Genomic DNA, 22,370 nt, shown 5'->3' with positions numbered 1-22,370 from the left:
GCTCAGGGCGTGATCCCGGGGTCCTGGGATCGAGTCCCTCATCAGCTCCCTGCAGGGAGGCTGCTTCTCCCTCTGCCTGTGTCTCTGCCTCTCTCTCTCTCTCTCTCTTCTAAATAAATAAATAAAATCTTTAAAAAAAGTTTTCATCTAGAATTTTACTCTCTTGAGTTTCATTTTCTAAAATATGGAGCCAGTGTCTTCCCAAAGCCTAGGCATTGTTGAAAGATTCTCAGTATCTAACTTAGTGGCAACCACTCCAGGTAATGATCCAAAGCTCCTTTGTTAGGTTACAGGTGGGGCGATGGGCACTCTCTGAAGTGAGGGGGCTGCCCATGGTCATTCCTTCAGTGAAAAGAAGAGCTGGAGTTCTGAACTGAGTCAGTTAGGTCTGAATGTCTTAATCTTTTCATTAATCTGCATGCTCTCTCATCCACCTGCCGTCTCAAAACTTGCAGCCTCAAAGCACTCAGATGGTGTTAAGGTCTGATTTTTCACGCTTCCTCCACTTCATATGTTGAAACTCCATCCCCTAACATGAAGGTAGTAGGAGATGAGCCCTTGGGAGTTCACTGGGATTGGATGAGGTCATTTGGATGTGGCCCCGTGATGGAATGAGTGCCCTCGCCAGAGCTCGCTTCCCTTCTCTGCTTTCTGCCTTGAGAAGACACAACGAGAAGATAGATCACCAGGATCTGACCATGCTGGCACCCTGACCTAGGGCTTCCAGCCTAGAGTTCTTGGTCCATTTTACCCCCTGAGAAGACAAATGGTCTTCCCATGTCATCAGACATCTCTGTTCTTGCCTCTTCCACCCCCATGCACCCCTAGCCAGGGAGCTAATCTGGTTCACTGGTCCTCAGGCTTCAGGTACTCAGATGACCTTCACAAGTTAGGCCCTATTTGCCTCCCTCTTGACCTTGACTTGCTTCATTTGCGTCTTTAACATAATCCACTGGTTTTATATATATTAGTTTAATGGAAACTTTTCAAATTGGTAACTGGAAAGTCATTGTCACTTGCCACCAGTAGAAGGTAACCAATAAAAATAAGCACAATGATAACATCTTTAACTAAAAAAAAAAAAAAAAAAAAAAAGGAAGGTACATTAAGTGTCAAAGAGTTGATGATAAACAAGCCCCAAACCAAAATGGTTTTTCTATCGTGATCAGAAGCATTAAAAGAGAATACAAAAAGGAAATGTGAGTACATGCTATTGAAAGCCATGTCAGTCCCACCCATGATAAACCTGCAGGCCACCGAGAACTATGTCCCTAATGGTTAGAAAATCATGCTCCACCCTACTGGGGTGCATCGGGCCTGCTCATCTCCAGGGGTCCTTCTACTGCAAATGGGAAAAACTATCATAAAAACATCTACTCCCAAGTGGGTCGTGGCTCTCATGCTGACTTGTTCAGAGCAGAAGACATCTCTAGGGACAAAGCGTGTGAGTCACAAGTACCAGGCAGACTCAGCACCATCACTTACCTGTGCTTCAAAGTTTTTGTTTTCATCCAACCTTCCTTCTGAGATGGATTTTTCTGTCTTTTCTAGGTTAGGCAACTTCTGAAAAATAAAATCCCTCCTGATTACCAACTTGAATGGTTTTTACACGGTATAGAGGTATTTATGTCCACTTTAAAACCTGAACAATTCTCTCTCTTTTTTAAGGATTTTATTTATTTATTCATGAGACACACACGCACACACACACACACACACACACACACACAGGCATAGATACAGGCAGAGGGAGAAAGCAGGCTCCATGCAGGGAACCTGACATGGGACTCGATCCCAGGTCTCCAGGATCACGCCCTAGGCTGAAGGTGGCGCTAAACCCACCTGGGGTGCCTCAACAATTCTCTTTATAGTTTTGCCAATGGTTCTGCCTCCAGATGCCCTTCCCTTTTAAAATTTAAAATCAATCAATTGACATATAGTATATTATTAGTTTCAGAGGTCTGATGCCTTTTCTTAGCAAAGGAGACTTTGCAAGACCAAGGGCTGAATTTTTCCTACCAATATGGCTTCATATAAGGACACATGGGTTTTTAAAAAAGTATACATATATTTATATTAATGTGTACTATATCTCTTTATATCTATATTTTTAAATTATAATTAAACTTGGATAATTAAAAATTATCCAAGTTTCTAGCTTCTCTGAGAATGTGTAGAAGCTGTTACACCGACTACCAGGCATTTTGTCAGAATACCATGCAAGATTGGGGGTAAAGGGCCAAGTCATGTTGAGACAGCCCTCTCAGTATGTGCTGTGCCTCTTGATCCTTGATCCTCGAAATCCTTGAACCAGAGGTTCTCTTTCTATAGCATCTGAACTCATGCAGCAAAGAATTTCTAACAGTAACTGCAGTCTGGAGGCTGCTAAGATCATGCACAACTTGGAAGAGTGTTTACACTTCCTCTTCTGTTTCTAAGAAACACAAAGAAAATGATTAAATCTGAAACTTTCAAAAATGCAAGGAAACTCATTGGTGAGATTAAAAAAGGTGCTCAAAGAACAGATTTCAAAAGGTTTTCAAAGTCCTCCCTAACCCCAGTATTAGAGACAAATCCCAAGACACCAAGTTTCCTGAAGACATCCGTTGTGCCTTAATATTAAAGTGTTTAGGGATGCCTGGGTGGCTCAGTGGGTTGAGCATCTGCCTTCAGCTCAGGGTGTGATCCCGGAGTCCCGGGATCAAGTCCCACATCGGGCTCCCTGCATGGAGCCTGCTTCTTCCTCTGCCTACGTCTCTGCCTCTCTCTGTGTGTCTCTCATGAATAAATAAATAAAATCTTTAAAAAATATATTAAAGTGTTTATCTTACTTCTTAATAAGATTTCATCTGGAACATTACTTTCATGAATTTTATTTTTTTTTAAATGGAACCAACATCTCTCAACAATTATTGGAAGACAATAATCCAATTATTGAACTATCTAATAATTAATCAGTGAAATATTCTTAGCATCTAACTGATGGGTGACCACTCCAGATAAAATTTGAAAGCATCCTTATAACACCACGCTGAACTCACCGGTTCGCGGATAATTGTCCCGTTTTTCTTCAGTAGCTCTGGGGAGTGTACACTTTCCTTTTGTTTGTGAACAGGAACGCTGCTCTGATATGATTCAATCTCCCTTTGGGGAAGCTGGAGGCATTTTGCAAGCTTCAATGGTGCATGGGGGGTCATGGGCAAGGTATCTTCCTTCTCGCAGTTCTGCTTGAAAAGGAGCTTCCCATTGGCAATGACGATGGAGGCAAACCTCTTGATGTCTTCTGGAACCATCCGTGCCACCATGACAAAGCGCTCGAGGTCATCCGGGTTGTTTTGGACCTTGTCGGTCACAAGGACTTCCAGAGACCAGTTGCAGCTGTCCAGGCTTTCCTTTGTCCCGAGCAGGATCTGGTAGGAGTTGGAGATGGTCTGTAGCTGGTCCCGGATCCTGGCCTGCAGGGTGGTGTCGCTGAGGTTACAGGCGCTCCCCTGGACGCCGCGGGCGAACTCCAGGAATGCTCTCAGAGACTCCTCCACGCGGTGGGCAGCCGTGCGGATGGCGCCGAGGTTGGCCTCCAGGTAGTCTCGGAACCTCCACTTCCTGCTGACAAAGAGCATCAGGCCGGCGACCGAGCCGGCCACCTGCTGCTGAAGTGCCGCTACCGTCTCCCTGGCCAGGTCTGGGTCCAACGAGAGCTCCTTGCCTGAGTCCTCCGAGCAGGAGCTGGACGAGGAGTCCGTGGACGTGGATGAGCACGAGGACACAACGCTGGCTCTGCTGTCACAGCTGGAAACGGACAGCCTGTCGGGGTCCGGGGACAGCGATGGTGCCTGTCCTGAGGGCCACGCGGATTTGCAGTCCGTGTTCTCCGAAGGCCCGTTCACTGTCCCCAGCTCGGTCGCGGCCCGTCGGCCCCCGGCCACCACTTTCGGGGTGTCATAAATGTTTGGCTTGGTGTTCTGCTGTTCCACCCGGGGAATCAGAAAGCTCGAAGGGACCTTGTAGCCTGCACTCTCGTCCAAGGGGATCGTGTCCCTGGGAGCCAGAAATTTGTAGCAAGGAATTTCTGGAAGGCTGAGTTTTTTCTGCATGGGCACGTTTTTATGCAGGTGTGGATTGAGGGACCTTGCTCTGCTATTTGGAGGATTCTGGAAGCTGGACATATACCTGGGGGGAGTGTGGGGCTCTGATTCTTCCACAAAGCTGCCTAGAGATGCATTTCTGCCATCAGCTTTTTCTGGAGACACTGGCGTGTCATAGATCCATTCCGACTTCTGGGGGCTCGGCAACGTGCTGTAGCTGCCTTGCCTCGTGGCGATCGCCGACATCGCGGCAGCGCTCTGCCTCTGCGAAGAGCCCCACAAAGATGCCCAGGTCAGCAGCAATAAAAAGAGGGTTCGAGCGACTCGTCTGACAAATGTGCATTACGCTGAGGACCTACTAAGTGCTGGGTTGCGTGCTTCTTACAAATCTGATGGTCACTCCCCCACTCAAGTGTCTTCAGCAGCTCCCCATTGCCATCATCGCTCAAGGCCCTTCATAATCTGGTTGTATCCGCCTTTAAGCCTCCCCACCACACCTGCCACCAGCCTCCCTGTGGGCTCAGTCACCCTGGCTGTTCACCATCCCCTGAACTCCAAATGCTCACTTAGCCCATTATAGTTCATTTTGCCCAAACCAGTCCTTCTGTTCTACCTGCCCTCCCGACCCCTTCCTTTCCCTCTAACAAACCTCTATGCATCCCTCACGATGCTGCAGAGATGCCATCACTTTCTAAAGGCCTTCCCCAATGACCTTGGGCATAGGTATATGTATTTTTAAATGCATTCGATAATGAACATGGATTCCAGATTTTCAAATTAAGACATGTCCTCTATAAACAGATAAAAACCCATTTTAACACAACCCATCTCTGGGGTGTGTGGAAGGCGAGGAAGAAGAAGCATTTACCTAAGATCTACTGAGCTTTTGCTCTGTGCCAAGCACTGTATCTGTACTAGGTCCTCTGCAGGAATGATCTCAGTCCTCACAATTAGTTTGTTATAAGAAACTGAGGCACGGAGAAGGTAAGAGGACTTGCCCAAAGCACATTGCTCGCCCTGTTCCTGAACACCACGGCCAGCAGGGGGTTCAAAGGAAATAAGCTCTGTTATGAGGAATTTGCATTCCCAGTTTTGGCCATGTTAATAAAACATCCTGGAGGATGCTCACATTTTCCTAGTATCGAATCTCTGGGCCTCATCATACTTACACCTGGTGGGCTGGTCATGGAGCCAAGTGCTGCCCTTTTGGGGCTGGCGGGTATATCATATAACTGCTGCTTCTCTGGCTCCTGGGGAAAGATGGAAAAGGATAACTTGGAGTTTTCCTTCCTGATGGATACACATCACAAACTACCCACTGCAAGCGTTCTTTCCAAAAGAGAATACAGAACACCAAAGATTTGTGGGGCTCTCGGTCATGATGCTCACATGGTGGAAGTTTATGTGGTTGTTTTCAACAACAGACTTTGTGCTTTAAAAAGATACCTTCTTGGGATGCCTGGGTGGCTCAGTGGTTGAGCATCTGCCTTCGGCTCAGGTTGTGATCCTGGGGTCCTGGGACCGAGTCCCACATCGGGCTCCCTGTGGGGAGCCTGCTTCTCCCTCTGCCTCTTTCTCTCTCTGTCTCTCATAAATAAATAAATAAATAAAATCTTAAAAAAAAAAAAAAGAAGATGCCCTCTTGACGGAAGCTGGGGACAAACTATAGGGTGGCTCATTTGCATCTGTAGGTTAGCCTTAGCATGGACTTAAAAAGGAATACATGAAACTGTGACTTAATATGCTTCCATCTTTTTTGTTTGTTTTTCTCAGCAGAAATTTTCCTGGTGCTTGTAGGTTGTGTCATCATCCTGCAAATATTCACAGAATAACCACCAGGACACTGGGCCATATGACATATAGACACCCAGTAAGGAGCATAAGACATGGTTCTGGACAGATGATGTGCTTTTTTTTTTTTTTTTTGTACAGCAATTAGAAAATACATATATCAGGATGTGAAAAGTAGGTGCCGTGTTCCAAAGTGAGGGGAAAGAAAGTAGGAAACAGGGTTCTGCAAAGAAAGAGCTGGACTCTGGAGAGGGGGTTGCTTTGGAGAGAGCTGAAATGTGGGTTTCCTACCAACTCCTCCTCACTGGGGAAGGGTGGGGTGTACTTCATCCCCCTCAAGCAGAATGGAGAGTGCCCCAGCAGGACCTTCAGGGACGAATCATGCCACCTGAGCATAGTGTCCTAGTGCACAGGGGCCAACTCCAGCTCAGGGAAAGCTAAGGGTGGGAATCTGATGGCCAAGCACAGGGGGTGGCTGTGCTAGAGATGGCGTCTTCTCGGGTGGGGACCAGGGAGAAGGAAGAGAAGCAGCTGCCTTGGCCACAGCAGTTGAGAGAGCACCAAAATTCTCAATCATTAAGGTAAATAACAATGTGATGCAACATTAAAAAAAATCACAATTAATGCAAAAAAATCACGATGAACAAAACCTCACTATTTTCAATAAAGACAAGGGTGAGGGATCCCTGGGTGGCGCAGTGGTTTAGCGCCTGCCTTTGGCCCAGGGCGCGATCCTGGAGACCCGGGATCGAATCCCACGTCAGGCTCCCGGTGCATGGAGCCTGCTTCTCCCTCTGCCTGTGTCTCTGCCTCTCTCTCTCTCTCTCTCTGTGACTATCATAAATAAATAAAAATTAAAAAAATCTTTAAAAAAAAAAAAAAGACAAGGGTGAGAGGCCCAGGATGAGGGTGAGGTGAGTGAGGTGAGTGATATGAGTCCAGCATGTGTGTCTTTATTTAAGACTTTGGTGCCCGAAGCCAGTGCCTCAACTCTGCTTGTCCTGTGTGGGGGCAGCCTGTGCTTCCGGCATCTGTCATGACAAAGGGAGCAAGTGTGCTCATCCATGGGCCAGATGAGGGTCACACCTGCCCTGGAGCAAAAGCCAGGCCGGAAGTGTGGGAGGGGGTGAGAGCATCACAGGAAGCCAAGGTTAGAGATGACCTACCGGCCTGTCCCCAGAGCCCAGGGAGGAGCCACCTGGGAACCTGCCCCCTAAGAGATGCTCAGTGACAGGTGGAAGGAGAGGCAGGAAGCAGAAGAGCAATCTGTGTGATGCTGGGAAGGCCACACTCACCTTCAGAGCTGGGGGGCCCCGGCTCTGGGCCGGCACGTCATACACCTGGGAAGGCAGGGTTGGCAATGAGGCCCGAGCTGGTCTGGGAATCGTGAAGAGGGCCTTGGAGGGGAAAAGGAAGAGCCAAGGGAAGGAAATGTCACCGCGGAGTCCACATGTCACGTTGCAGGTTACCCTCACACAACAAAGGCTGCCCCCACAGCATGCAGGCAATCCCCCTGCACCCCTAAATGGCAGCCCTTCACTCAGACCCCCAACACGGGATGGGGAAGCAGGTTAGAACGCAGATTCCCAGGCCCCGTGTCAGTTATACTGCGGTCTCTGAGTCCTGCCGGGGACCCTGGGAATCTGCACTATCAGCGAGCCTCCCAGGCGATTCTGAAGTTCTCTAGGGATCTGGGGCTGTGATTTGAATCTGGGTGGTTAATGTGTTCATCCGATGATGCTGGGGATGCAGCAGTGAGCCAGACAGGCAGAGAGGCTGGAAGGGTGTCAAGTGAAGGGATTATGGGGGTGGGGAGGGAGCAGGGTCCTGTCGCAGGACATGCCACTGGGGATGAGGGTCCCATGGGGCAGCAGGAGGTGAGCAGACCCGTGGTGGCCCTCAGCCTTGGAGGCTGTGCCTATGACTGGATTCCAGTTAATCCTCCAGAGTTTATGAATATCCGCTCTCCACGGAGTACCACACTGTCTGCTCCAGGGCGGCAGCACCCAGACCTGGCCAGGGAAACAACCACCAGGCGAACTTTAAAATAATGCAGTTGCCAGGGCTCCATATCAGACCTTTCAAGCAAGGATGTCTCCAGGAGGGATGATTTTATCGGTGAATGGATACTGTCTGCCATGGTTAAGGTCTAAAGGGAGAAACAAGGTGTGGACACAGCCAGGATGTGGGCTGGAAAGCAAGACAGGCCCTTGAGGAGAGGAAAGGGTCAAGTCCAGAGAGTCTGGCAGAGGGAGATGTATTTCCCACTGGGCACCCAGGGCTTTCTGAATTGGATCGCGAGGATGGTTAGGACCTGAAGAGGTGCAGATGGGTGGGCGGTCCAGATAGAGGAGCAGCTGATGACTAGAGCAGAGTCCCTTTGTTCAGGAGGGCAACCCACCTCTGTGCCTGGCATGAAGGAAATGCTAGAACCTACTTATTGATTTGTTTGTTTGGGGTGAAAGAACTGGTACCCCTTGAGGCAGTGGTAGCAGACCAGTGGGTCCCACCACCGATTGGGCTGGAATAACTGGTGCAGGTAAAGCAGCTGCAAAGCAAACAGGACAGACAGCCCCCTTTCCCCCAGGACACAGTCAGCTGTCACGTGTCAAAATAAGGTCCCTCCGAATGCTAACTGCTTTCTTACAGAGAAACCTGGTTCTCTAAAGTCCTAGGTTCTCAGGAGCATTGCAGCCTGAAGTTCTATTAGGGAAAAGGAAACATCCCACTCTTGTCAGAGAAGCAGGCTCGCTTTCCACCCCTGACACAGAGCTCCAGGCAGGTGGCATCAGATGGGACATTCCACGTCTACCCCAACCTGGAGGGTCCCAAGGAGAGAGGAGCCTGCTTTGCAGCCTGGGCTGATGCCAACCCTTTACACGCCGCCCCATTTTGCATAGAGCCTCTGCGTACCCGTCACCTAAACCCCACCTTTTCCCAACCCGATAACTAACTGTGCTCAAGGGAGCTTGTGTTTGTGAGACGCCCCACGGTTCCTCTGCTCTATGAATGCTCTCCCTGCGGTGGGGCAGGAAACCTGACTTCGCCCCTGCTGCTCTTAGGCTATGACAGTGGTTTTCCACCCCACTCGGGGTTAAATCCAAGCTCCCGACAGGCCTGCCCTGTCCAATCGCAGTGACCGTGCATGGTGTGTCTCGGGCTAGGCCAAGGGCCATCACCTCCAGTCCGGGCTTATTCCAACATCCCAAGCTCTCTCCTACCACAGAGCTTTTCCAAATGCACTTCCATTGCCTATTACCCTCTAGGACCCCGAGGCTCCTTTTCTTTTGTAGCTGGCTTTGTGGGTAGACCACCTGCAGAGGACAGAGGGACTTTCCGGTGGGAATTTCAGGTAGAGGAAGCTGGCTCGAAAATGCCCAGTGTTTTCTTGGAAAAGAAATTAAGGAACAATGTTTGGGCACCACGGTTTCAAAGGTTTAGGAGGATAGGAGGGAACTCCTGTTCAAGAACTAGTGGGTCCGGGCAGCCCGGGTGGCTCAGTGGTTTAGTGCCTCCTTCAGCCCAGGGTGTGATCCTGGAGACCCGGGATCGAGTCCCACGTCGGGCTCCCTGCATGGAGCCTGCTTCACCCTCTGCCTGTGACTCTGCCTCTCTATCTGTTTCTCAAATAAAAGAAAGAAAGAAAGAAAAGAACTAGTGGGTCTGAAAGTAACCCCACTGGGAAGTTGGAACCCCTTTTACTTGAAATACTAAAGATTCCCCTTCCTGAATTCAAACCAGCATCAAATATGTTCTCTGTATGGTGATTAAAAAAAAAGTCAGGCCAGTCCTATTCTATTAAGGAAGTTGAAATAAAAAGTAAAACAAATCTCAAGATAGTGGCCACCCCAGAGGAAGTTAAGTGACCAGGAGAAAGTGTGAGGGGGCTCCTGGGGTGCTAGTTTTGTTCAGTCCCTTGATCTGGATGCTAGTGACTAAGCTACACCCTTAGGATCTGGAGGTTACGTCTCAGTAAAAAGCTCATTGCAAAGAATGGACAGTGTCAGCCGTGGAGTCAGGACAGCCAAGGGCAGGGGCATGCAGAGGCTAGGTGCAGGGACAGCTGTGGGCAGACTCACAGAAGCTTCGGTCCTGGGCATCCGTCACCCTGTGACCCTGGATGGGCCACCCCACCTCTCTGGGAATTAGTTCCCTGTTTGGAAAGTGAAGAGTTGTCCTCAAGACCCACATAGGTCTCTTCCAGAGATGTCTGCTTCTGATACGGGGGTCCCTTGATCAGACAACTCGAAAAAAAGTGATATCTTTTCACCTTTCTTGGTTTTTAATTTTTGGCCATCTTACTTGAGTGAGAGTCAAAGCAGGGGATAAGGAGGGGGGTCTGTGAAATGGGTCATCTGGTCGCATGGGCCGGTTCCAAGCCCATGAACTGCCCGTTGGAAAACAGCTCCAAGCTTGTGGCTGGACTTGGCTCGTCCCATCAAGTGCTTCTACTTAGTATGCACTCCCTCCACCACCACAGAGTCAGGGCCGACCCCCAGACTACACGAGCGGGGTGGCGAGGGCTCCTCTTCCGCAGATCAGAAGATTCTGAACCGGTTTTCTTTTGAAAGATTTTTAAAATTTATTTATTCCTGAGACACACACACACAGAGGAGCAGAGACACAGAGGGAGAGACAGGCTCCCCACGGGGACCCCCATGTGGGACTCGATCCCAGGACCCTGGGATCACACCCTGAGCCAAAGGCAGATGCTCAACCACTGGACCACCCAGGTGCCCCTGAACTGATCCACCTCTTCTAGCTCCTTCCTTCTCGTAGCAGAGGAAACAGTGGAATTATTTAGAATAGCCAGAAGTAAAACTTCAAGACTTCGAAATGGCAGAGTAAGACACAGAGTTACAGAGGAGCGTTGGGACGTGTCCCCTCTCCCAGCATGGCCCCATCAGCCCCATCAGCCAGCCCTGCTGATTTCCAAGCCACAGGTGGCACCTCTTGCTCTGAGACAACCCCCCGCCCCCAAAGCAGAGAGAAGGCGATACAAAAAAAGTGGGGAAGGAGGAAGCAAAAATGCAGATGGAGCAGCCACAGAGGAAACAGGCAGGAAACTTCCCCAGGTGTTTTACTGGGGCCACGTCAAGCAGCTTCCTTGAGTGGCCAAGAGCCCCTGGTTTCTGAATTCCCCTCGGGTGGCTGTGGTTTGTGTGCACGGCCGCAGCCTCACATGTAGGAGGGCTCCAATCACAGACACGCTTCGTGTCGAGGCGACTCGCACAGCCCATGCTCTGACCCTTTTCTGAGTTAGGTTTAGAAAGTAAACTCGTCTTTATCATGATGCCAGTCTAGAACTTGGAGTCCACAGTCACTTCATTTACTTAGCAAGTGTTAACGTTGGGGACGCCTGGGTGGCTCAGTGGTTGAGCCTCTGCCTTTGGCTCAGGGTGTGATCCCCGGGGTCCTGGGATCGAGTCCCGCATGGAGCCTACTTCTCCCTCTGCCTGCGTCTCTGCCTCTCTCGGTGTCTCTCATGAATAAATAAGTAAAACCTTTAAAAACAAAAACGTTAAAGTTGTAGGAGCCTGCGCTGGCTGGGGTGCTAGGGATACCTGGTGGACCGCAGACATGGCACCTGTTTGCCTTTTAGGGAGAGGAGGAAACTCAAAGTCACTTCAGAAAAGGCCACTTGTTCTTGGAGAAACCGCCACCAAGGCCCTGCCTGGAGTCAGCTGCTCAGACAGCAGCTGAGCATGCCAGGCCTCGACTGGCCAGCTGTTCCAGAAAAGTGCCTTAGGGTCCACCTTGGGGGCAGCTGTAGAAGGCTTGACCAGCTTCATTTTGGTGTTTGTAGCCAGCGCCTCTGAATGGCAGCTGTTCTGCGTAACAAATGTCTGGTTCTCCACCTGGCAGCCCGGGGGGTTAGAAAATCTGAAGTGTTTAAAATATTCTAAGAAATCAACACCTTTCTCTGGTCGGAAGTGGTGTGGAGAAGGCATGCATGGTTAGCAGGACCTTCCCAGGGCCCCCAGCATGTACATCAGGGGGAGCAGCCTTCCTGGACATAGACCTGGCCAGGACCCCCCTGCCTGGAGCTCGAGCCAGGTGGGATGTGTCCTTTGAGCTGGAGGCAGAGTGTGCAGGAAATGCCCACAGTGACCGGAGACCACGCAGATCTTTTCTGCATGCTTAACACCTCGTGAAGGCCTGGCCTGGGAAAAACAACACTTGATTTTTCTCCTCTGTTCTTTAAATTTCTTTCCTTCTTAAAAAAAAAAAAAAAAAAGTGTTCATTCTGCATTTACCTGGTGCTTCTTTCCCTCTGCTTTTTAAATGGCTATTTTAAAAAATTGCAGATGCAATACATACTGCATATAACACACAAATCAGCTTCCTTATCTCTCTGCTCATCATGTATTTACTGAGTACCCACCCCAGCCAGGCACAGTCCCAGGAACATAAAAATGATCAACTCCACTTCTTAAGGGGAGCCACTATTGGTGTGTGATCTCTTCTGGATGGGCATGCACACATATACAAACACAGATTTTTCTTTTCTTTTTTTTCTTTCTATTTCTTTTTTCTTTTTTTTTTTAGTCTTTGTTTGGTTTTTGTTTAAATGATTGTTTTTTCGCCCTGATACATGTCCCCTAGAATTACTTCATCTTTTTTTTTTTTTTTTTTGACAAGTGCCTAGTATGTTGTAGGGATAATAAAAAGTTAGGTAACCAATCCTCCCTCATTAACAACCATTTAGTCATCTACTATTTTACCCTGTGACCAAAAAAAAAAAAAAAAATGCTATTATGGCCATGGCCTCCTCACCCAGATATGTTTGCCTTCTTGTGTGTTTCTGTAGCAATACTGGAAGTAAAGTCTCTTGGGTTGAAGGGAATATAGATATTAAATCTGTTGGGTGATTCCTTGCCTTTGAACCCATCACTAGAAGTCCTAGTGCACCAAGAGGCCACCGCGAAAGTTCTTAATACTTTCATGACCAGCCCCACTAAGCATCCAATTTCCTGCCAAGGAAATCATCACCGAGTCAGAGGAGTCCAGGTTCCCACTTAGCACATTTGATCCTTCCTGATAGACACCAAGAATTCAAGGCAGAGGTAAGCCCCTGGGTGTCTCACATACTCCTTGACCCATCTGTTTTATTTGGAAACATGCATACCTGTTTTGGAAAGGTTAGAGTCTTTTCACAGATGATTCTGGCACTGGCAGGTGGGTCGGGGAATTCGTAGATTTCGGCGGTGGCAGGTGGAGGCCCCTCCACCCAACTCTTCATGTGCTCGTACACGGGGCCTGGAGTCAGGGGCTTGAGCAGGGTGGGCACCTGGTAGGTCTCCTTGGAGCTGGCGAGACCTTCTTCCAGGCCTCTCAGGAAAGGGGGACAGGGCCTGTCTGCAGGGGCCTCAGGGAGGATTTGGAGGCGGTTGGCAGGAGCCAGACCTTGCCTCCCGTGGAGCAAACACTTCCACCAGCCCTCGCTTTCTGGCACGTCTTGTTCCAGGATGGTCAAGATGTCTCCTCTGCAGAAAGCCAGCTCATAGGAACAATCTGGGTGGTTGTCGTAAAGTGCTCTGGCCAAGAGTGTCTGGGGGTGGGAGGAGAAAGCATTCATTGTTATTACTGTTGCTGACAACCACTCCACCTACGCCACTGGCTTAGAAACACTAGAGGACAGTCATATGTTTCCTTGACGCACAGGCTCTTGTTCCCTACTCTTTGCCTGATTGTTTCCTACCCATCCTTGGGGTCTCTGGTGAAATGTCATCTCTTCAGGCCAGTCTAATTTGGCAAGTCTCCTGAATGTACCCCCACGGCACTGTTTCAATTTGTGATGACCATGACCCTGCACGGGTGAGTGCAGCATAGCATGTAGTCGAATTGAAATCCTGGCTTGATGACTTCCTAACTGTGTGCCTTTGAGCAAATGAGCCACTCTCTCTGGGCCTCCATTTCCTGGTCTGTAAAATGGGACTAATGATAATACCTCCCTCAGGGGGTGAGAATGAAAAGGGTTGTTATGTACATAAAGCTCACTGAACAATGCCTGGCATTTAGTAGGTGCTCCGTAAAGGTTGGCTGTTACTGTCATAATGATCGTGGTGCTCTTTCTCTGCTTGTTATTTTTCTCCTGAATTGGATTGGAAGCTCCATGACTGCCTGGGACCATATCTCACTTATGTGCTGCTCTGGCCCCAGCACAGACTCAGGTGCATAGGAGATGTTCAGTGAATGTTCATTAACTATGAAGCAGAGATATGGGGGTTAGTGACTAGTCTATGGTCACATAGCCAGGATCAAAACCCAGTCAGGGGCGCCTGGGTGGCTCAGCTGATTAAGCATCTGCCTTTAGCTCAGCTTATGTTCTTGGGGTCCTGGGATCAAGCCCCAAGTCGGTCTCCATGCTCAGCAGGGAGTCAGCTTGTCCTTCTCCCTCTATCCTTCCCCCTGCCTATGCTCATTCTCTCTCTCTCTCTCTCTCAAATAAAGAAATAAAATACTAGAAATAAAATTCTTTTAAAAAATCCAGTCAGTCTCCATAATTCTCAGACTCATTGTCTTTCCATAAGCCACATGATCCTCAAAGGTAAATCACCCTGTCGCAGGGGCAGCCATGGGTAAGCATCCTTCTTATATGGATTTTCTGCTATAATTAAACAAAGGCAGTTTGTTTCTCTGGGTTTTAACATAATCACTTGTTACTATATCAGTGCACACTTATCACAGAAAAATTAGGAAATATATGGAAGCAAAAAGAGGTAAGTGAAAATTACCCATAAACCCACCACTCAGAGGTACCTTTTCATACCATTTTGGTATTTATCCTTCTGGTTGCTTTTTTCTTTCTTTAACTAAGTTTAGTTAATTATACTTTTTATACTCACTAGCTCCTAGTACATACAGTTTATAAATAAAATGAAGCAAAAATGTTCAACCACCCCATTACGTTTGTTAAGAAGTGTTGCTTTTTATTTATTTTCTGCATAAAGTTCTTCTGTTACAAAAATGGAATTGAAAAAAAAAACAAAAAACAAAACAAAACAAAAAACAAACAAACAAACAAAAATGGAATTGGATGTCCAACTATTGAAAAGTATCACCTTAAACCACAGTCAGGTCTATAGGTATTTAGAGAAGCATTGTTACACGTGTATCTGAGAAGCATAAGTGGAATCAAATTCTCCATGCAGACACTGAAAATCCCACATAAAATCTACTGCAGTTGAGATCCTCAGAGACCATGAACAAGTTTCATCCATGGAACCTTCTTCTTACTACAAAAGCAATAAAAGTTCACAACAGAGAGACCATAAAATAATGAGAAGCAGGTAGAAGAAAACAGAAATGCCTACCACAGAAAACCACTGTCACTCCTTTTGTTCATGACCTCTTGGATCTTGTGCATATTTGTCATTTTATTTTATTTTATTTTATTTTATTTTTTATTTGTCCATTTATATACCCAGAGTCAGTTGTATTTTAAAAACCTCATGGGATCATATGCTACATACAGTTTTACAATCTGCTGTTTCCCCCTGCTTAATGATAGGTTATGAATATATTTCTGTGCCCCCAAAGACACATGACTCAGTATCCTTTTAAACAGTGGCACTGTTTTCTGTTTTAAGGGTGAACCATGCTTGTTCTTCCTGCTTCTGCGTCATGCTAGCTAATTCCAGTTTTCAGTTATTCCAAACAGTGCAAAGATGATCATCTTTATAGTCAAATATTTGCAAGTCTCATTTATTTTCACAGAGAATTTCCTGAAAATAAATTTCCAGGTGGGTAAAATCCTTAGAGCTCCCCTCCCTCATTGCCCTCAGGCACAGTTGACCTGTGTACACTTCCGTCCCAACAGTGGAACAAGACTGCTCATTTCCTCACACCCCATGACCCTTGTCATGATCTTGGTTGGATGGTGCATTTGTTTAAAAATCTTTGTCGTGGAAACTTGAACTGTTTTTTTTTTTTTTTTTTTTTTTAAATTTTTATTTATTTATGATAGTCACAGAGAGAGAGAGAGAGGCAGAGACATAGGCAGAGGGAGAAGCAGGCTCCATGCACCGGGAGCCCGATGTGGGATTCGATCCCGGGTCTCCAGGATCGCGCCCTGGGTCAAAGGCAGGCGCCAAACCGCTGCGCCACCCAGGGATCCCTGAACTGTTTTTTTTTAAATACATTTTTGGAAATTAACTCATTTTTAAAAAGGAACATGTTCCTGAAGTGTTAGAGGCATGTGTGTTGCGAAGGACATGCCTGCCTGTGGGCATCTCCTCTCCCATCCCTGGGGAACCAGAAACCCTCCCTGAGAGGGATGGCGCAGATCTCACTGGTTGGAGGCAGAGTGTGCATGTTTGGGGGGTTGCACTGAAAAGCAGAAAGCCAAGTTAGGGCTAATAAGACACCGACTGCCTTCTGGGTGTGAGGGACCCCATGAAGTGTCCCCTTGGCCAGCCACATATTCCTTTGTAAGGGAAGCCGACCTTGGCTGAATGTGTGTGAGGTATGGCACTGTCCCCTGTGCTTGTGTGGGGCCACCAATTTTGATCATGTGATGGTCCACTCTGAGCTTTCGATGGCTCCCTTGGAGCCTTTACTCTGCCCAAACCTTCAGGCCCTAAGAGATCCCACCCCCGCCTACATTTCCAGGCTCGTGGTATCAACTTCCTCATCAGCCCCACAAGAGCACCACCCTTTGTGGGGGTTTGAGTCCTTCACACAGGCTGTTCCCTCTACCTGAAAGAGTGAGCAGCTGGGTGCCTGGTCAGACCCACTCATCTTTCCAGGCTCCATATAGATGTCCCTTCCCTGCAAAAGATTCCCTGATGCTCAGACTCCCCTAGACTACACTAGGCCTCTCCAATTCTTTTGCTCAATGCTTTTCCATATCGGTGCTGATGATAATCACATATAATTCACTAAGTAGGTGATGATTGTCTATGTGGTGTCTATGTCCAGGCTAGAGCACTGGCTCTGGAGAGCACACCTTCCTTGCTCTAACAGCATCTCCAGCTTCCGGTATAGGAGCTGCTCGTTGGCCACTTTTTGAGTTAATGGGTGGATATGGACGCACAATGTAATGCCCCTGCGTTCAAGTCTTTGGGAGATAAAGAGACACACAGCACCAAGGTGAGAGCCCCTGTTTCCTTCTAGAGTAGAGTAGATGGAGGCTCTCTGTGACTCTCTGCCCATCTCCTTAGGTGGCCATCACCATCTCTTGATGGTGAGAATGACCATCAAGACGTTCCAGAAGGTGGGCTCAGGACCTGGCTAATCTGCCCACTCAGTGACTGTCCCGTCAATGTGGTGTGAGCGCCTTTCCAGCTTGGAGAATCCAGCAAAGATGAAGCATTTAGAGGGAACAGAGTTTTAGAATCTTATAAAGAGTACGGATTAAAGGCCAGGATTCAGTGAAGTTCCATGCTACTTTGTAGATTTTTTTCTAGTTAAATAATAATAATCTCTGTATAGTAAGAAACGAACCTGAAAGTTTATAGTTTACTACTTTGTCAGACTTTAACCAGATGTATAACTAGCCTTGCAATCGTCTCTTAATAATCTTTTATTAAATTATCTACAACGGGGGCACTCAGTTGGTTAAACGTCTGCCTTCGGCTCAGGCCATGATCCCAGGGTCCTAGAATCCATGTCGGGCTCCCCGCTCAGCAGAGTCTGCTTCTCCCTCTCCCTCTGCCCCTTCCCCTGCTCATGCTCTCTCTCTGTCTCTCTGTCTCTCTCTCTTTCTCTCATGCTCTCTCAATAAATAAATAAGACCTTTAAAAAAAATTGCCTACAACTACCTAGGTTCTCAAATGCTCTTTGACTTAGTTTGAACATCTTACTGTTTCTCCCATTCATTGATGAGTTTAATAAAATCTTTGACGTGAGGTCATTTTAAATTCTCCTGAGAGTCATGATTTTACTGTCTTGAACATTACACTTCAACTGTCCACACAGGCAAGAAAACAAAAACAGTCTCCAGCCAATCACCATTTCATCTTCCATCTTATGAAAGACACTTGACACATCCATAAAAGAAAAAGCCGATCATCTGAGTTGTGCTTGCATTTGTCTAGAAACAAGATCATGTGTATGTCCAGACAAAGCAGTTGCTGCAGCGTGGCAGCTGCTCGGAAGCGTCCAGATTGGCAACAGCTTCGTCGGTGGATTTGCCTATTGCGAGAGGCAGGGACTATTTCCCAGAGAATAGTGGGTTTGTCTGGTCACCCACGCCCCTGGGCACCCACAGCTGTCCAAGATGGACAACCCCAGTCTTATTTGGGAGGCAAGGTTTACTCCGGGCTTCCGGCCTGCAGCCTGGGGGTACAACCACGCCTACCTTACAGGCCATAAACTCCCAGCAAAGGAAAATCCTGCGTCTGTTGCTATCACTAATTCCCATCGTTATAACTGGCAGGGATGTTTCTGGACACCTCATGCAGTCAGTGTCTCAGAGTTTTAATAACAAAGCCCATCAAAGTTTCTGTTCCAAAAGAATTTAGCACAAGTGAGGTGTCTTGGGGGCTCTTCATCTAGAAAACAGAGGACCATGTTGAAGGGGGCCCTATTTGGTGTTGGGGGCACTGCAGTCATTATTATCATTTAACTCTCAGAAGCCTCAGAGGTGGGTTTTCTTATCCTCATTTTACAGAGGAAGAGACTGAGGGTCAGAGAGGTCAAATGACTTGTCTAAAGGTCACTTGGACCCTAACTGCTCTCCCCATATCCATTAGTGCACCATTCCCTTACAATTCATTTTCCAGACATTTATACACATAAGTATTTATATCCATAAACCAGATCATATTGATCTGTTATTTAAAAACCTCCAATGACTTAGAAATACACTTAGAACAAAACCTGCGCTCCCTGTCTGGTCACCCTCCTGGCCCACCACTCTGCCTGCTAATTTTTCTTCAGCCCCATTGTTTTCTCACTCTTCCCAGATGCACTAAGCCTGTTTCCACCTCAGGACCGTTGCCCTTGCTATTCCTCCTGCCCAGAGCCCTCTTACACCAGACCTTGCATCACTTGGCACCTCCTTCGGATCTCAGCTCAAAGGTCATTTCCTGCAGAGGCTTTCCCTGAATGAAAATCACCTCTTGCAGAGGTGTCCCTGACCCCCACTTAAGGCTAGTCTCCTCCTCTGGATCCACACAGGCCTGAGATGCTGAGCCTGTGGGCATGCTGAGGAACGAACCCAGTCAAGGCAAGCCAGACTCTTTTGGGCTGACTGGTGGTGTGGGGAGGAAGAGAAGAAACAGCAGCAGCAAACACTCATCGTGCACCTATGTTCCTGGCACTGTCCTCAGCTTTTATAGACAATACTTGGAAGCAACTGTCAGCCCACCACGAGAGAACCTAACAACAACTGCAATAATCTCTGAGACCACTCACAAGGTATTTTTTTTAATAGGGTGTTAATTTGGAAACATCTGTGCAGATATTTAAGAGATGAAGGAAGATATGTGTTTATAGTTTTGTTCCCTGCGGGCACACTGGCAGCTAACTTCTATGAGCAGTGAAAGAAATATTCCTGGGGATCCCTGGGTGGCGCAGCGGTTTGGTGCCTGCCTTTGGCCCAGGGCGCGATCCTGGAGACCTGGGATCAAATCCCACATCAGGCTCCTGGTGCATGGAGCCTGCTTCTCCCTCTGCCTATGTCTCTGCCTCTCTCTCTCTCTGTGACTATCATAAATAAATAAATAAAAATTAAAAAAAAAAAAGAAATATTCCTAACTAATTTCCAAAAACGGCATTTCCCTCAAATGCCCATCTCCATACAGCAGCTAGAGGAGGGAAAAGGAAAATGAATATGGAGCTGGAAGAAAGAGACGAAGGCGAAGAATAATGTTCTCATTCTGGAGAGACCTTTGCACAACTGCCAGATGCAATGTGTTCGTCTATGTTGAATCAGCAATGAGCTATGGGAATAATTAGCTACAATTAGAGAAATCTGGGATGTTGTTACATCATTCATTTATTCATTCATTCATTCATTCATTCATTCATTCACGAAGATTGTATAAGCCCAGTGCTCTGCTGGAGACACAGCAGCGAACAAAACAGTTCCTGATCTCATGCCAATCTACGTTCCAGTAGAGGAGGCAAAGTCCAATCAGATTTTCATGGAAAGCAATACAGGTTTCCACCCCTCTTCGGGCAATGAAGGAGAATATGGAAGTTGTGAGAAATATGGGTGTAGCGAGAAAGGAGCTGTGAAGGTTGTGCTCTGGGGGTGAGTAGGAGTCAGAGCAAGAGTTGGGGGAGAGAGCATCCAGGCGGAGGAAGAGAAATGTCTGAGGGCTGAGGGAGGAGACGGAGTGTGTGTGTGTGCGTGTGTGTGCAGTGGGTAGCAAGCTAAAGGAACTGAAAAGTGACCAGGCTGGCTGAAGACAAGCAAACAGAGGATCTGGAGCTTGATTCTTTATCTGGTTGCTGGGTGAAAGGGATCGGAGTGGGGCTACTGTGAGGCCAAAGAGGCTCGTCAAAGCCAATACCCCAGTCCAGGTGGGGGATGCCCGTCGCTGAGATGAGGGTACAGGTTGGATTTAAGTTAGCCGTAGGGAGCAGGTGGTGATGGCATGCAGTCTTTGAGGCGAATCTTGAAAGAAGGGCAGGGTTATGATTACCAGAGAAGGGAGGAGGGACGTGGTATGGACCAGGGAGAGCAAGAAATGGAGAGAGAGAATTGGTTCTCGTCCTTTCTGTCTTCCGCAGCAGCTACAGTTCTAAGCAGAACCAGATGGAACGAGCCCATGGAGATGCCACCTGCAGAAGCTTCAGTTCTGTGCTTCTTCACTCATCACCCTCTAGACCAGGAGGGTGGGCACAGCTCCTTGGAAACTGCAAGAGCTCTGCTTGCCTTCTGGCTTTACTTTCCATTTTTATTTTCTCTACTTCACTTGAAAGAGCGAAGCTGCAGAAACTCAGAGCATTAGGGCAGGACGGGGACCCTGGATGCTGTCTTCTGGGTTTGCCTCATTTGAGAGCTTTATGTGCCTGAGACCAGGAGAGGTTACATGGCCTGCCTAAGGACACACAGCAGCAGACAGTTGTGTAGGGATTCAGATTTGAGTCTGTCTGATTCCAAAGTCTGCTTTGCCAGCCTCATGCACGGCCTCTCCAAGTCCAGGTTAACATCTTGCTCTGATCTGCTAAAGTCTAAATGCAAGTGCTTTTAGAAGAAGTGGCTTTAAAGACATCCATAGGAAGGAGCAGCAATCTCACATGATTATAGGATCTGGGCAGAAAGGATATTGAGGCAGGCCAGGTATAAGGCATTTGGGAGTGCTGGAGGCTGTGGCATGCTCATACAGATTTTAAAATATAACTTCTTGGGCTAAGTGAAGTGCTCTGCTGCTGAGTCCAGCCCACACCTAGGGTCTTAGAGGCCCTCAGGCTGTTTTCCTTGGCAAACCCAAAGTTAATGGGCAGGAGGCTGGAGCATTTTTGCTCAGTGCAGGGCTTCTCTTAACAGGTGATCTGCTCTTCTGTCCTCCCTTTCACAGGGGTCAGATCAGCATCACAGCTGATACAAGTGCTATCCCCACCTCCATCCTCTTGTATTCCTAACAGTAAAAAGTTAGTAGCCAGGGGATAGGATAGACCCTGAGATGGTTTCCTTCAAAGTAGCCAGAATATCATCATTTCCTTGGGGACATAAATCCTACTACAAAGTGACCAGCTCAGGGCAGGAAATAGTAAATAAGAAGTGCCCTGAATAAGACAAGAGGAGATGGTCCATGGGGCAAGGACCATGAGTGACAAGTGGTGGTTGGATCCCTGCTCTTACAACGTCATAGAACCTCATTGTTGACTAAATGGCCACCTGTCTTCTACTAAACTCCTTCTTTGAGAGATGTCCATGTTTATCATTTTAGCTTCTTTCTCACAGAATCCATGACTTGTTTCCAAGAATCTGAGTTTCAGGAGAAGGTGGCAAAATTGTTCATACTTCCCCTCTGAGGATCATGAGAGAATAGTAACACATAAACCACAATTTTTTTTAAAGCATACGCTGTAAATATTTCAAAGCCTTTGACATATGGCAAGTATGAATCGTTGAGGTTAATAAAGGGCTTCCCCTGGCTGTAGGAGCCTTGACTTTGAGATCAGTGAAAGCTTCTCTCATATACTTCTATGGGGCGGCTGAATCCAGAATCAGATGCCCAGGAGTAGACGCAGGGCTGAGAAAGCCCTTTGATTGTCGCTAAGGACAATCATCTCCCCTCAAACGCACTAGAAGAATTCACTGGAAGTATTTCATGCTCCGTAAATATGCAGATAGGCTTGGGAAGACGAAAGCAGAGAGAATGGTGCTATTGCTTGGTTTGCGCATGTTTACTTTCCATCATTTGTAAAAGCACATTATGTTAAAAAGAAAATATAAGTTTCCAAGAGCAGAAGCAAAATCCCCTCAACCACCTCCGTTTTCCCATCCACATTCTCCAAAAAGGGAAGAAAGACAGAGGAAGAAGGACAACCCTGAGGAAGAGACCAAGTATCTACATGACACTCGTTCAGTAA

The 22,370-nt window shown here is 47.5% G+C and overlaps 1 protein-coding gene across 2 annotated transcripts in view; it reads right to left on the bottom strand.

The window, feature by feature from the left end:
• The window catches only part of CASS4 (Cas scaffold protein family member 4), a 36,049-nt gene that overhangs the window by 1,745 nt on the left and 11,934 nt on the right, over positions 1–22,370 (bottom strand). The window contains exons 2-6 of one of the 2 annotated variants that reach the window (XM_038572645.1): positions 13,006–13,428; positions 7,172–7,273; positions 5,255–5,335; positions 3,042–4,349; positions 1,486–1,563 (exon numbers count right to left, since the gene is read on the bottom strand). In XM_038572645.1, coding sequence (XP_038428573.1) covers positions 1,486–1,563; positions 3,042–4,349; positions 5,255–5,335; positions 7,172–7,273; positions 13,006–13,428 — 1,992 coding nt within the window. The remainder of the gene's footprint in view (positions 1–1,485; positions 1,564–3,041; positions 4,350–5,254; positions 5,336–7,171; positions 7,274–13,005; positions 13,429–22,370) is intronic. The other variant, XM_038572646.1, reaches the window with a different exon arrangement.

Source organism: Canis lupus, chromosome 24 (assembly GCF_011100685.1).
Source record: "Canis lupus familiaris isolate Mischka breed German Shepherd chromosome 24, alternate assembly UU_Cfam_GSD_1.0, whole genome shotgun sequence".
NCBI classification, from domain to species: Eukaryota; Metazoa; Chordata; class Mammalia; order Carnivora; family Canidae; genus Canis; species Canis lupus.
Note: the sequence above shows the minus strand (reverse complement) of the source record. Positions and strands in the feature narration are given on the sequence as shown.